This window comes from Haliotis rubra, unplaced genomic scaffold (genome assembly GCF_003918875.1).
Source record: "Haliotis rubra isolate DU_JTF1 unplaced genomic scaffold, ASM391887v1 Scf1056, whole genome shotgun sequence".
Classification (NCBI taxonomy): Eukaryota; Metazoa; Mollusca; class Gastropoda; order Lepetellida; family Haliotidae; genus Haliotis; species Haliotis rubra.
The window spans coordinates 61,741-74,854 of record NW_025764955.1 but is presented as its reverse complement, the minus strand read 5'-3'; the positions used below and the strand labels follow the sequence as shown (position 1 = coordinate 74,854).

The following is a 13,114-nucleotide window of genomic DNA, read 5'->3' as shown; positions in this document are numbered from 1 at the left end:
ATTAATTTCTGCCGTATTTTCCCCTGTAAGCAACCATGCTATGTTGTATGGTTGGTAACTGCATGGTGAAGTTGTTGTATGATGTTTTACAGTAATGGACGAGGACTATGTTACACCAATACTGCAGACTCCTTCTGGGGCAAGTGAGGTGTGTAAAGCTGAGGGACATGCTGGCTGCATCCAGTATCCAATGGTCCTTCTGCAGCGTCAGGACTCAGAACTTGGAAAACGATGTCTCTTTGAGTTGTATGTTTACAATTCAGCAGGCCACTTCACTACTGTAAGAACAGAGTCAATCCGTCTTCCGTCACTATTCCCTCCTGGTCAAGCTCTGGTCGTGGATGTCGATCCTTCAGATGTAAACTCCTTGACAGACGTGGACTTCCACCAGCACTATTCAGCTTGTGCCCACTGGTCTGGATTCAAACATCACAGAAACGTCACTTTTGAGATAGGCATCGGGTCAACAGCAGGTATGGATGACGTAGCAACGTTTACTGGTGTCACTGGGTCGGATATACAAACAGCTTGTATCAAGTCACCCACTCTCTCGACGTTTGTCAAGTACTTTACATCTATTCGGGCGAAGTGTTCGGGTGGAGAAACTGTTTCGTCGTCAGATGGATTTATGATTGTGGCAGATGTTCCTCATTCAATCTCTGTCTATGATGGCCCAACATGTGAACTAAATGATGAAAAGCTGGTTAACTTTCTTGATTTACATAACCTTTCTCACAGTATGAGCGTTAACGTTACATTCGACAATCCACTGCATTTTGGGCAGCACTACAGTGCTGTAGTCAGAAACATCACAACCTTTGAAGGCTTCTCATTTCTCTCAGATGATGTATTCATCACTGGAAGCAGCATGGTAGATAATTCAACTTATCATGTACATTTTTCTCCTCTAACAACAAATCCAAATTTCCAATTGAGGTTTGTAAAAGGAAGTAGTTTCAACATTGAAATGTACAGATGTGTTCAAGATGCTGACTACCAGGTTTCAACGACATCCTACACACTACACTGGGAGGGCAATAGTGAAAACACGGATTTTGCCACCCATTATCATCTCCAGTTACTTCAAAGCACATGTAACAATGAATCTTCAGAAGCATGTGTCAAAATCATCAGCGAGACAAAGGTTAAAACAGGAAGAGGCACAGCACATTGTTTCAAAAATCTAAATCTGAAAAATGGACACCGTTATTTGGGTTCTATATCGCCTTGCTTTGGACACATTTGTATCACAGAACAGTTGTCTGATGGTGTGTCAGTATCTGAAATTCCAGAGATTGGGAATATCGTTTCTGTCATTCAAGATGAAACTGGAGATTGTACAAACATATCTGTTGAAGTAGAAAGTATTGACTGTGGAGAGTCCTTAAAGATATCTGGGAGCTGCATCATTCAATGGGCAATCATCAAGTCCGAATCAGATATCAGCCCAGTTACAACGTGGATGCAAGAAGATCCTGGCTCTTGCAATGTCAAGGTAAATATGCTGATAATGAGTCTAATGATGTAAGCTACTAACAAAACAGTGCACAATGTATATCAATGACGCACCTGGCACAAGTTGATAGCCTTTGTGCTGGTTCAACTTATCGTAAGTCATATTTCCTAAGGAAAGCAAAAAATTTTGAATAGATAGTTGAATGCATACTCATTCTGATTTCAGACCTCTAGATGCCTGAAGCTACCGATCCACTCCTATCAAAAACTGTTCACATGTGTACGAGTCATCTGTCCATCTGGGCAGTTTGGTTCCAAATGTGCTGAGCTGAGTTTGAACCCATACGCTACGTCGTATAGTGAGCATGGACTGTTTGAGCTGCCTGCAGATGACAAGCGACTGGCCAATATCGAAGACATTCTCCACAGTGAACGACTTGGCACAAGACTAAAGCTGCTACATGAACTGGATGTTGACTTTATCAACAGCAGCAGTAGAGTGAGTGCTGTCATCACCAATACAGCTGGCCGCAATGTCACTTGGTTCATCATGAGGGGAATCCAACAGGTTCCAGTGTATGACTGTGACTCTGATATATCTTGCTTGACATGGAAATTTACACAAACTGGATTTGTCAGGTTTGGTAGGATTGACTTTGACGATTCCGAATCCTATTACATATGTGCCAATGTCAGTGAAAATACAGAAAAGGAACTATTGTCCTTCACCATTTGCGGAAATGGATTTGTGGTGGACAAGACTCCCCCTGTTGGAGGTTCCGTCAGTGTAACTAACGCAGTATCTGGCTACATCACCGATCCCTCAAGGATGGTCATCACATGGTCCGGGTTCTCTGACAAGCTGCCACATGGAGTTGTATATGCCCATGCAATCAAATCGTACTCAATTGCTATCGGTATGAAGCTGTTTAAATATTTTAAACATACATAATTTCATGTCTGATTTGAGAGAGAATATAGCACATAATATAACAAAGTTCTGTTCTCTTGTTGTTTACACATAGTTTCTATTGCTCATCACAATTCATGTTTTTGAAGGGAACTATCCTCGTGGTCAAAATGTCATGGCATGGACAAAGATTGGCGACTGCACATCGTTTGAAGCTGAGGGGCTTCCCATCAAGACTGGAGAAGTGTACTTTGTCACAATCAAAGGTGATGAAACTGAAGGAAACAAACGCAGCAAAATCATTGTCATTTTCAGATGAATCACTTCGTCATGAACATGTGTTATTGACTCACTATCAAATTGTAATGATACCAAAGCTTCGTGAAAACAAACCAGCAGTCCAAAACATTATTAAAATTCAGATTTACATTATACATGACACTTTTTGTTCAAGGACCTTACAAAAGAACATTATTTTTCTTGTTTACACAGAAAATTCCTTTAGTCCGTTTGATATTTTTCAGCTGAAGATCATGTTGGTCATACGACAGAGAGTATTTCTCCTGAAATAGTAGGCGATCTTACACCACCTGTATGTGGCACGATTCAGGTTGAAGGACTGTACCCGCATAAGAAGGTTTTGAGGACAAAGACACTTCGCATCCAGTGGAAGGATATCCACGACCCCGAAAGTGGCATCGAGTCCTACCATCTGAATATTTTCACATCCGTCAACACAGAAGCGCCACCTCTACAGTTTGAAACAAGAACGAAATCTACAATTATTCACATTGATAATACATTTATTGAAGGGCATGCCTATGAAATCAGAATTCAGGTAAACAGTAGGAGGATTTATTTTAACAATAACGGACGTGGAAACTTCAACGTACACATTGTTGATACACAATTACTGTATAATTCCTAATTCTTTGAATTCTAGGCCACCAACAACGCCCACCTTCGGTCTCTGTGCATATCCAAGTCATTCGTCATTGATAACTCCCAACCACATGCTGGTATTGTTCGAGATGGGTATGTTGGAAGTAAGGTGAGGGTGGTTTTAGTCTGTAAAATGTCATTAAATTAAAATATAACCCATTTTCAATGACAATCGACGAGGTGCTTATGGCACGAATTTCACGACTTGCTGCTTGGGTACTTTGTCTTCATTGATAGAGATATATCATGACCTCCACGTGGTTGTTCAACATAATTTTGATTGCTTTTTATTGCATTTTGATTCATATCTTTGGGTGGGGTGCTTGCTGGTTCTTCTTGGATGGTACGTCTTTGAATCCATATTGGTTTATACAAAGTATATAATTCTAACAAACTGATCATTTGTCTTTTACCTAAGGATGAGGTGGACTATCAAACCAGCACAACTGGGCTAGGCTGCCACTGGACTGGGTTTCACGACCCTCACTCTGGAATACAGGGCTACAGAATAGGACTTGGGACTTCACCAGGCGTTTTGGACGTCAAGCCTCTCCTGTCTGTTGGACTTCGGACAAGTAACTAAAGAACTATATAAGTGTTAACTAAGGACATTCACATAACGTTAAGTTGCATGTAACCACTAATGCCATACAATGAATTACAGCAAAATGATGGGGCACCCGAAATTGGCTTCATCCATTGTACAGTTTGGAGGAATTGAGGCCTACCGTGTGACGATCGAACTCTTTCATAACTACGCTATGCTCATCTCACTTGCCCTACACATCATATGTTTAATGTGTGTGAATATGTTTCAGATCATAACTGGACACATGACTTGATCCCTGGAGCGAAGTACTACAGTACAGTCGAGGCGTGTAATAATGCAGGGCTCTGTGTCACTGAATCTTCTGATGGCGTCGTTATGGATGGATCCGCTCCTGCAGCTGGTGTTGTTACTGTTGGTCACACTGACACTCATAACAAATACCACGGTCACAGGTGAATGATTTATGAAACCTTTTTTTAGTCTATCAAGCAATGCATATTTTTCTCAGCTGTACATCCACATTAGGATTTTTCCATAGGTTATTGTACAAGCCTCTATATCTTTCACATTTTCATTTACATATGCAAATAATGGAATGACAGTTAATTGCTATACCATATTGATAGTGTTAATATGCAGTTTATGTACAGGGCCAATTATATATATGGCCTATGCAACTACTTACGATGTTTAGGAACTTTATACACATTTATAGTTCAATACCATTCGTCCATTGCAGATCATATGTCCACAGTAAATGGGTTGGTTTCGAGGATGCTGAGACAGGAATCCACCATTTTGAGTGCTGTATTGGACAGAGATCGGGTTTTTGTGACATAATGAATTTCACCAACACTGCCCTCTCAGATTCTTACTTGGCAAGTGGGCTGCATCTACCACTCTCTGTTCCTCTGTTTGTGACAGTAAGAGCATACAACCCTGTAGGTCTGTTTGTCGAAACTGTCTCCCCCAGTTTTGAAGTTGATGACACTGCACCAGAAGTCATTGATAAACCAGTGTTCATATCAACATCACCAGATGGTCCCGAAAACATCCCCACACAGTGGGATAACAGTGTCCTGTATTCACGGTGGAAGTTTGTTGATAATGGGAGTCCAATACATGAGCACATACTTAGCTTTAAAACTCACCACGAGTCAGCCGTAGCAGTAGAACAAATTACCTTAGGACCACAGAACTCGTACTTACTGATTTTGCCGAAGGAAAAGCGACTTAGGAATGGAGACAAATACCAACTGTCGGTGACTTCCTGCAACCGTGCAGGCTTGTGTACAACGTCACACAGCAACAACATTCTGATTGATTCTACTTCTCCGATAGTGGGAGGCTTTAAGCCACCATTAACGTGGCAAACTATCAGTGTCAATGGATCTCAACTAACATTTGTCAATCTTACCTGGTATGGGTTTTCAGATGCAGAATCAAACATTTCCTGCTATCATTTAAATGTTGGAACGTCGTATGAAGGTGGCGAACTAACAAATGGTACGGTTACAGTCAACCATGACCCATCTGTGAAGGAGCAGTCAAGCACAATCCAGCTAACACAGTTACTTGGTGGAGGGGAAATCATTTTATCTATTTGGGCTGAGAATGATGCACATCTTCTGAGTCCTGTTGGTAAAGTTACCGTCTCAGTTGTAGCAACAGATCACAAGAGGAGACGTGAGGGAACACTGGAACTACAGCGTCACTCCTGTGACACTCACTACTGTACTGATGACTGTACATGTGCAGTGGTTGGGCGGAAGTGTAATCCACCTTCCATGCCCGTAACATGTCGTGATATGTCAAATGTCACCTCACACAGGCTTGTGGATGTCCAGATATATCCAAGAGCCCATAACCAGTCTGGCCTGTACATTACATCTTCTCTGTCTTGTATTGCCGGGCATTGGGAGATGGATACAACATACGACATTCAGCGATATGAGTGGAGCATGGGGCTGCTTAACGGGCCTTTTGGGTCTGGAATATTTAAAACTAATGAGGAAAGTATATGGTATGATGTAGGAAGGAGGACTGGGGTAGTCCACTGTCTGCCATATGGCCGAGCCCTAGAACACGGAGACGACTATGTCATCTACATCAGAGCTTGGTACTCAGATTCTGAATACAGAGTCTTCACATCCCCGAGTATAAGAGTCGACCATACACCACCTTCTGTGAGAAGAGGTAGAGCACTGAAGGATTCAGATTCAACATGCAGTCGAGACTTTGACGTCTTCGACAGCAATGAGACTGTCATAACTGCCTGTTGGCAAGGATTGTTCCAGGAAACACAGACAAGCATTGAGGAATACATAGTCTGGGCTGGTGTTACAAAATATGGTAAGTGAATCATTTATACATATGATTCATATTATGTTTATCTCTATATTTGATTGATATAGATATGTTCGTGTTGGATATAAAATATTGGGAGTAAATTCACATGATCATATTTGTGTTCATGCCACAGCATGATATTATTATGTGTTATTTTTCCAGGTTCAGACCTGTTGCCATATCAGAGTGCAGGACTGACTACAAACATCTCCCTACCAGTGGTAAATATGACTCATGGTACCAAGTATTATGTTGGCATTCGCGCCATCAACTCCTTGAACATGTCCGCCACTGTCATCTCAGATGGCTTTGTGATAGATGCAGACACTCCAGTTGGTGGAAATGTGTTCAACACTGAACATCATCAAAGTAGATTGACACAGTCTGATAACTCATCCTTCGGTGTCTCATGGCACGGATTCCAGGATCACCATTCCAGTGTGAAGCAATATCATGTTTACCTGAGGGAAGACAACTCATCACATACTGTTACCAACACCACGGTGACACTCAGGAACTCAGGTCTCTTTGATGACTTGAACCTAGAACATGGACAATATTACACGGCTTCTGTAGTGGCAGAGGACTTTGCTGGGCATCTCAGTGACGAAGTGACATCCCTTCCCGTGTTAGTTGATGTTACCCCTCCATATGGATTTGTGTGTAAGAACTTCACAAATATCTCCATCACTAACATGACACATGAGAAAACTGATGTTGGATCTGGTTCCTTGAATGTATTCAAGGTTGATTTACTTCGAGATACCGGGTCACATTATCGCGTGAAGGTTTGCATTCAGCGGGATCATCTGGATCATGAAGAGGCTCTGTTTGCAGTGGGTGGCATCCATATCCAGATCCCATTTGTCCTGAGATACAACCATACATTGCACTGTGCGGAATACCAGTTTACACTTGATGCAGAAATTGTGTCAGTCTCAGCTCTTTTAGAAGTCACAATTCAGAGTAAAGAATCGTTCCAGGATGCAGATATAGAAATAGAGGAATGCACAGACAGAGAGAGAACAGATGGACCAGATGCTATAACAGCACGACAACTGACGCCCTCACTACTAGGTATCTGCACCAGGATGATGGACCCAGAAAGTGGCTTAATGAACATACAGATTGGAGTTGGTACAACACCAGGAGGGTTTCAGCTTCAGCCCCTTCGCCATGCAGAAGCTGGCTTCCACCAGTTGGTGGAGGTGACTGTCCCCATGGGACGCCAGTTTACACAACAGTCATCGCTGAGAATGGTGCTGGACTGAGGACGCATTATCTTTCTAAACCGATTGTACTCGACCAAACTCCACCCACAATATCAGATGTAAATGCCTACCTGGTTTATTCTGGTAGCAAACCTTCTCCAATAGTACACGCATCTGGATCCTGGTCAGCTGACGATGATGAGTCGGGAATCTCTACATGCTGGTGTGCTCTTGGTAAGTATTTGTTGTAATATATACCAACGATCTACATATCCATGCTAACATCATCCATGATGTAACATGTGTTATATTTGCGATTACACTTTCTTAGTAAAGTACAGATTCTAGTACTTTTGTTGGGTTGAGTCCCATCCATTTTTGTGGAATTTGCGGTGGCTGAGCGGGTTAGGCGGCTGAGTTTGTTTGTGTGCTGGCCATTAGGGGCCTGACTCTTAGGGTGTGGGTTCGAATCCCGGATGGGACTCAACCCAACAAAAGTACTAGAATCTGTACTTTACTAAGAAAGTGTAATCCCAAATATAACCTATGTTACATTTGACCACTTTCTAAACGGCACTGTGTTATCATTATCCATGATGTTTCTGATTTTTTCTTTCTTATATGTATCCCGGGAACGTATTGCTAAAAATATCTTATTTATGTTTATAGGTCACATGAGGCTGTCATCTGATCTCCATAGCTGGGTTACCTCCGAGAGCGGTACATCATGTCAGATAACGGTCCCACATCCATCCCATGGGGTCAGGCTGTACATGACTATACAGTGCACTAACAACGTGGAACTGGACACTCTCGTCTCATCAAACGAGCTACAAATTCTCTTCAGGCCACCATCCGCTGCTGGTAGTGTTGTAGAATTTGTGGTGCAGAACAGGTACAGCCAGCATGGGAAACGCGTCCCCCAGTCTATCATGTCCTCTCTCGCATTTCAGTGGACTTGGCCAGACCAGGACACCGTCAGTCACTACCAGTGTCGGGTAACAGACATCAAAGTATGGATGAACACCACCCTGAGATTCTGTGAAATGTCAGGTGTGCGCCTGAAGGACGGGGAAAGCTACACAGCCGTGGTTCGTGCAGTAAACATGAGGCAGCAAGTCAGTGAAGCTGTATCAGCATCTGTCACAGTAGACAGCACAGCGCCAGTACTCACAGGTACAGTGGAACTGTCATGAGGAGTGTTGCCGACTTGCCATGTGATAGATTCATATTATTGAATTTACTTGGACATACAATGTAAAATATTATTCCCTCTTGTCTGAAGAAATGCCATACAACATTGATAATCAGAATATAATTTCCATGGTACACAATATACACTCTGGTTTGCCTTAGTCCGTCCTTGTCCTAAGAACCATCTTGTGAAGACGTTGAGTTCTTTCACTGTATGATCTGCCGAAGGAGTAGTAGGATCATTTGTATGATCTGTTCACCTTAGGGATATCGACCAAAACTAGCATTAACTAACTCAACCGAGAGTCGCTTAGGCACATAGTAACGTTGCTGACATGATCGAATAGATAGATGTCGTGCACTGATCGTCGTTTTCTGTACATGATGCTTACAGAAGCTTGGTAGAATATGATAACAAACATCAACACTGGAATTTTAAGTAAAGGTAAATAATCAGTGAGTGGTTGTCTGTTTTCCCATTGTTTATTGTTTTATTATGTTTACATACGCAGGAAGAAAAGCGTTAGTTCAGTGGAGGTCTGACAGTGTGAGGCTTTTCTATGGCGATGTGTTTTATCCCAGAAGAGACCACCTGACCTACATTATCAGCGTCGGCTCCAACAAGGGCTACAGCGACTACATGCATCTGTATACTACACGTCACAATGACGTCACAGTCAACGTCCCTGGCATCACATCAGAGGTTCACGTGACAATAACAGCTCAAGCACCTGTTGGAACTTATGAAACTTACTATGGTTCTTTCACTAGAAACTGAAACTAACGGGTGCAAACATATTGGCATCAGCATCATGAAATAACCAATCATATCTCGTGGTCTTTGTTTTCCTGTAACAAGTGTGTTTGTATGCAGTGTATTTTCATATAGCAGACCAGTGTAAATTGAAACTATTCGAGGGTGTTTTTCTACATAGCGTAGTTAATATTTTCAGAACATATATATCAGTGTAATCAGAAACCAAAACTATTTTAGTGAGTGATTACATAGTGCGTGGTGTAGAACGGTATTAGGATAACGCACAACAGAGCTGATGTTGGCGAAGCCTGTGAGACAATACGACGTGATATATTCTATGATGAAACAAACTGTATGAACCGTTGGAGATGAATGAAACCCCAATAATGCGTAATTAATCTATACTGTCTGTATTGATTACATTTCGACAGTAGCATACCGTATTATACGTCAATATGGCTGTTCAGAAAAGTCGTCGTTTCTTTTTGTGATTACTTGATTCGTATGCTGCACGTAGTCTGCGTGTAATTAAATATAATTTTATTCAATAATCGCATACTTATTCTTTTTATGTTACATGACCGGTGCGAAAACTACAAGAGACATCATGGTCTGATTCGACTTTCTTATCTCCAGATGTACATGTAAAATATGGCACGGATAAAGTCTAACAAAATGTAGCCTGTTTTACATTGCATTTAAGTGCATGTGTCCAAAATGCTCTGATCATAATTGTACTCTATATAGTCAAACGTTCAGGACACATTTTCAAATGCCAGAGTACTGACAAAACAGACTGAGAAAACAATGTTTGAAATACTGGACGTCTTTGAAGATGACGTATGTGAAATATGGGGCATGGCACTGAAGCAAAAGGAATCAATTCGCACAACTGTGCTTCCTTGCACGGACAATCCTCTTTACATGTCTTCATGATAAGTATCACATTTCATTTAAAGTCAAATAAAACAAATCTTTTGAAAGGCATTTAGAAGTTGGACGAACATGAATACATGACACGTTTTATGGATATCAACTTCTTTTATTCTTTACACGACGTTTCAGAGCTAATTTTTGTTCCTTTATCAGGTGAATGAAGATGAAGGAGCAAGAATTAGCTCTGAAACGCCGTGTATTCAAATAAAACAGTTGCTGTCTTTGATCTCAGCCGTGGCGAATTGCATAGTTACACCACGGTTTTGAGCTGCCTTCGACAACAACTCTCTGATTGGCTCTGTGCAGTTTTTGTTACGTTTAACAAACATAACTGTCTGTCTCAAATGGATGTAAACCTTCTAAAACACATTTGTTTTACTCCTTAATGAAGATAATGACAACTTTGTCGGAAACACTACATTACATCGGCAGCTCGTGAGGGAGTGATGATTGTATCATCCCAGAGTTTAGCACCTTCAATTTCGTCAACTATTTGTGACAATGTAATGCGTCTAAAACAGAATGATTTTAAATTCAAATATCCCGCGCAGATTCCGAAAATTGAATGAAGAATGAGGGCGTGATACAAAGCAATTACTTCATCTATTCACTCGAGCTTGGTCCAAATACACCTCGGCCTGATCGCTGTTGATTGGTCGATGATTGTGGGGCGTGGTGGGCTAGCTGCCTAAGGCACCAGGCTAGTGTTCCAGCGAGCTTGAGGTTTCGGGATCGAACCCACCTGTGGCCGGGTGTAAAAACCTTGGAGTCAACTTTGTGTCGAGACTCTTTCAGTGTTCTCACAACCCTAGTGTACAGTACACAACCCTGTGCACTTAAAAGAACCCACGAATCCGTTGGTATATGACCAGATGGTGGCCACATGAAAACGTGCAAACACCTAGTTGAGGGTAGAGCAACTTTGTAAACTTGGACAAAGTACTGTCATTATGTGTCCCAGTCCAACCAGCTGTGATTGGGTACCTCGTAAGGATGAGAAAGACGCAATAACTCGGTGCGCCTTGTGGCTGCAAGAGCTGTATGCTCCCCATTGTTGAAATTGATAATAGCATGTGCCGTTGAGATTGACATCCATGAGTTGAAGGAGAAAATACCAGCGCCTTGAGCATGCACTAGTGCGTGGATATGTGCGCTATATAAAGATCCTATAATGATGAATTTGCGTCTTGGGCTACGCCTTCGACAATTCATCGACCAAACACCAGCGACCAGACCATGGTGCATTATGACCATGCTCTCGTATTAGAATGAAATAACTACTACATATGATCCGAATATTGATATTGGATTGCAATACTCGTATCGAAATTTCGTTTATCTGAGGAGCCCTTCTCACGGATTTCTTGGAATGCTTGAATTTGTTTTGCATTAATATAATCTAATTCCATAAGTAATAAATATCGATGACCCTTGTATACACTTGACATTAAGTGGTTTTCGCAATGACATTAAAATAGATCCATTCTTTTTTCTGAAAAATATATGAGTTTGAAAGATTTAAAGAACCTGTAACGTAGCAAACATTCAAGTGTACACTTAAGTACGTTGAAATTTATTGGTATTAAGTTATTGAAACAGGCACACTCGGGTAGGTATAAATTACTCTGTTTCGATTGACCTATTTTGGGGTTCGACTCTCAAATGCACGCATTGTTTACTCTTCACATTGTGTATTCTTTACGGTCAGGTATGCGATCAAACTGATAACACCAAACATGAAACACGACTTTATGGATGACAACTTCTTATTTATTGCAACTGTTGTTTGGTTTGGCTCTATGCAATAAATAAGAAGTTGCCATCCATGAGTTGTATGTTTCGTTTTTGAGTCACTAACATCTAGAATGCCCATCAAACAATTAAACTGATAACACCATTAAAATTAAACAAAGCTTGCCCCGTTCGTTTAACAACACGGAGTCTTTAAGGTTCGATAATACACAACAAAAGACAGACATTTATCATACGATCATAGTCAATGCATCATATTGTTAAATATCTGGGGTAGTTAAAAACAGGAATACCATAGATATTTCACCAGGTATATCTCTATCAGCTTCACTGTGTTGAATATTCCATCACAAGGGATAACTATTTCAAATCACGAACTATGAAGGATCTTTTTAATAATGTCAGTTCTCAATTAATTATTGCATTTTTAAAAGATTTAGATTTGATGAATGAGTTGTAAATAGATTTATATTTAATGTTTGGAAGTTTAAAATAGTAATTCCGATTGTTAGTGGCTGTACCCTCAAAGGGGGTTAAAGTACTGTAAAATTATTGTCCTCCTGAGAGGGTACGTAAGTCCCGAAACATTCAAAGTACATTATAACTTTCCACTTTTTTAATCGTAGAATACGTGTCTTTTTAATATATTGCTAGATTTGTTAAATTGCTGACGGCTGAAGGGATGGTGTAAATCCAGCTAGGTCTCTAGTTTGGTGATCTACCTTCAATCGTTGGCGATCTATAGCCAGTTTTATACTGTATTGTCCAAATAGTGCAATTAGTTTTAATTTTCCACACTAGTTTTGATTGTAATTGTGATATGCTAGTTGTTTTACTGTCCTTCGTCGACAGGTTTTTATAATATACATCTATTCCATTTCAATGTCACATATGTTCTCGTCACGATATGGCTGAAATATTGCCGATGTGACGTTAAATAATAACTCACTCGCTCACTCACTCACTCACTCACCCAATATTTTAGATTTAATTACTAGTTTTAGATGGATATCTGTGATGCACTAGTAGTTTTACTGTTCTTTGTGACCAGGTTTTTA

General features: G+C 40.9%; 1 protein-coding gene across 1 annotated transcript in view; it reads left to right on the top strand.

Moving 5' to 3' along the window:
* Positions 1-9,916, top strand: part of LOC124277153 — a 38,739-nt gene extending 28,823 nt beyond the window's left edge. Inside the window, 11 exon segments of the mRNA XM_046712811.1 lie at positions 93-1,495; positions 1,682-2,372; positions 2,515-2,631; positions 2,890-3,203; positions 3,309-3,416; positions 3,726-3,882; positions 4,126-4,309; positions 4,597-6,209; positions 6,369-7,651; positions 8,087-8,593; positions 9,124-9,916. Of these exon segments, the coding sequence (XP_046568767.1) occupies positions 93-1,495; positions 1,682-2,372; positions 2,515-2,631; positions 2,890-3,203; positions 3,309-3,416; positions 3,726-3,882; positions 4,126-4,309; positions 4,597-6,209; positions 6,369-7,477 (5,696 nt within the window). The 3' untranslated portion in view covers positions 7,478-7,651; positions 8,087-8,593; positions 9,124-9,916.
* Positions 9,917-13,114: the final 3,198 nt, after the last annotated feature.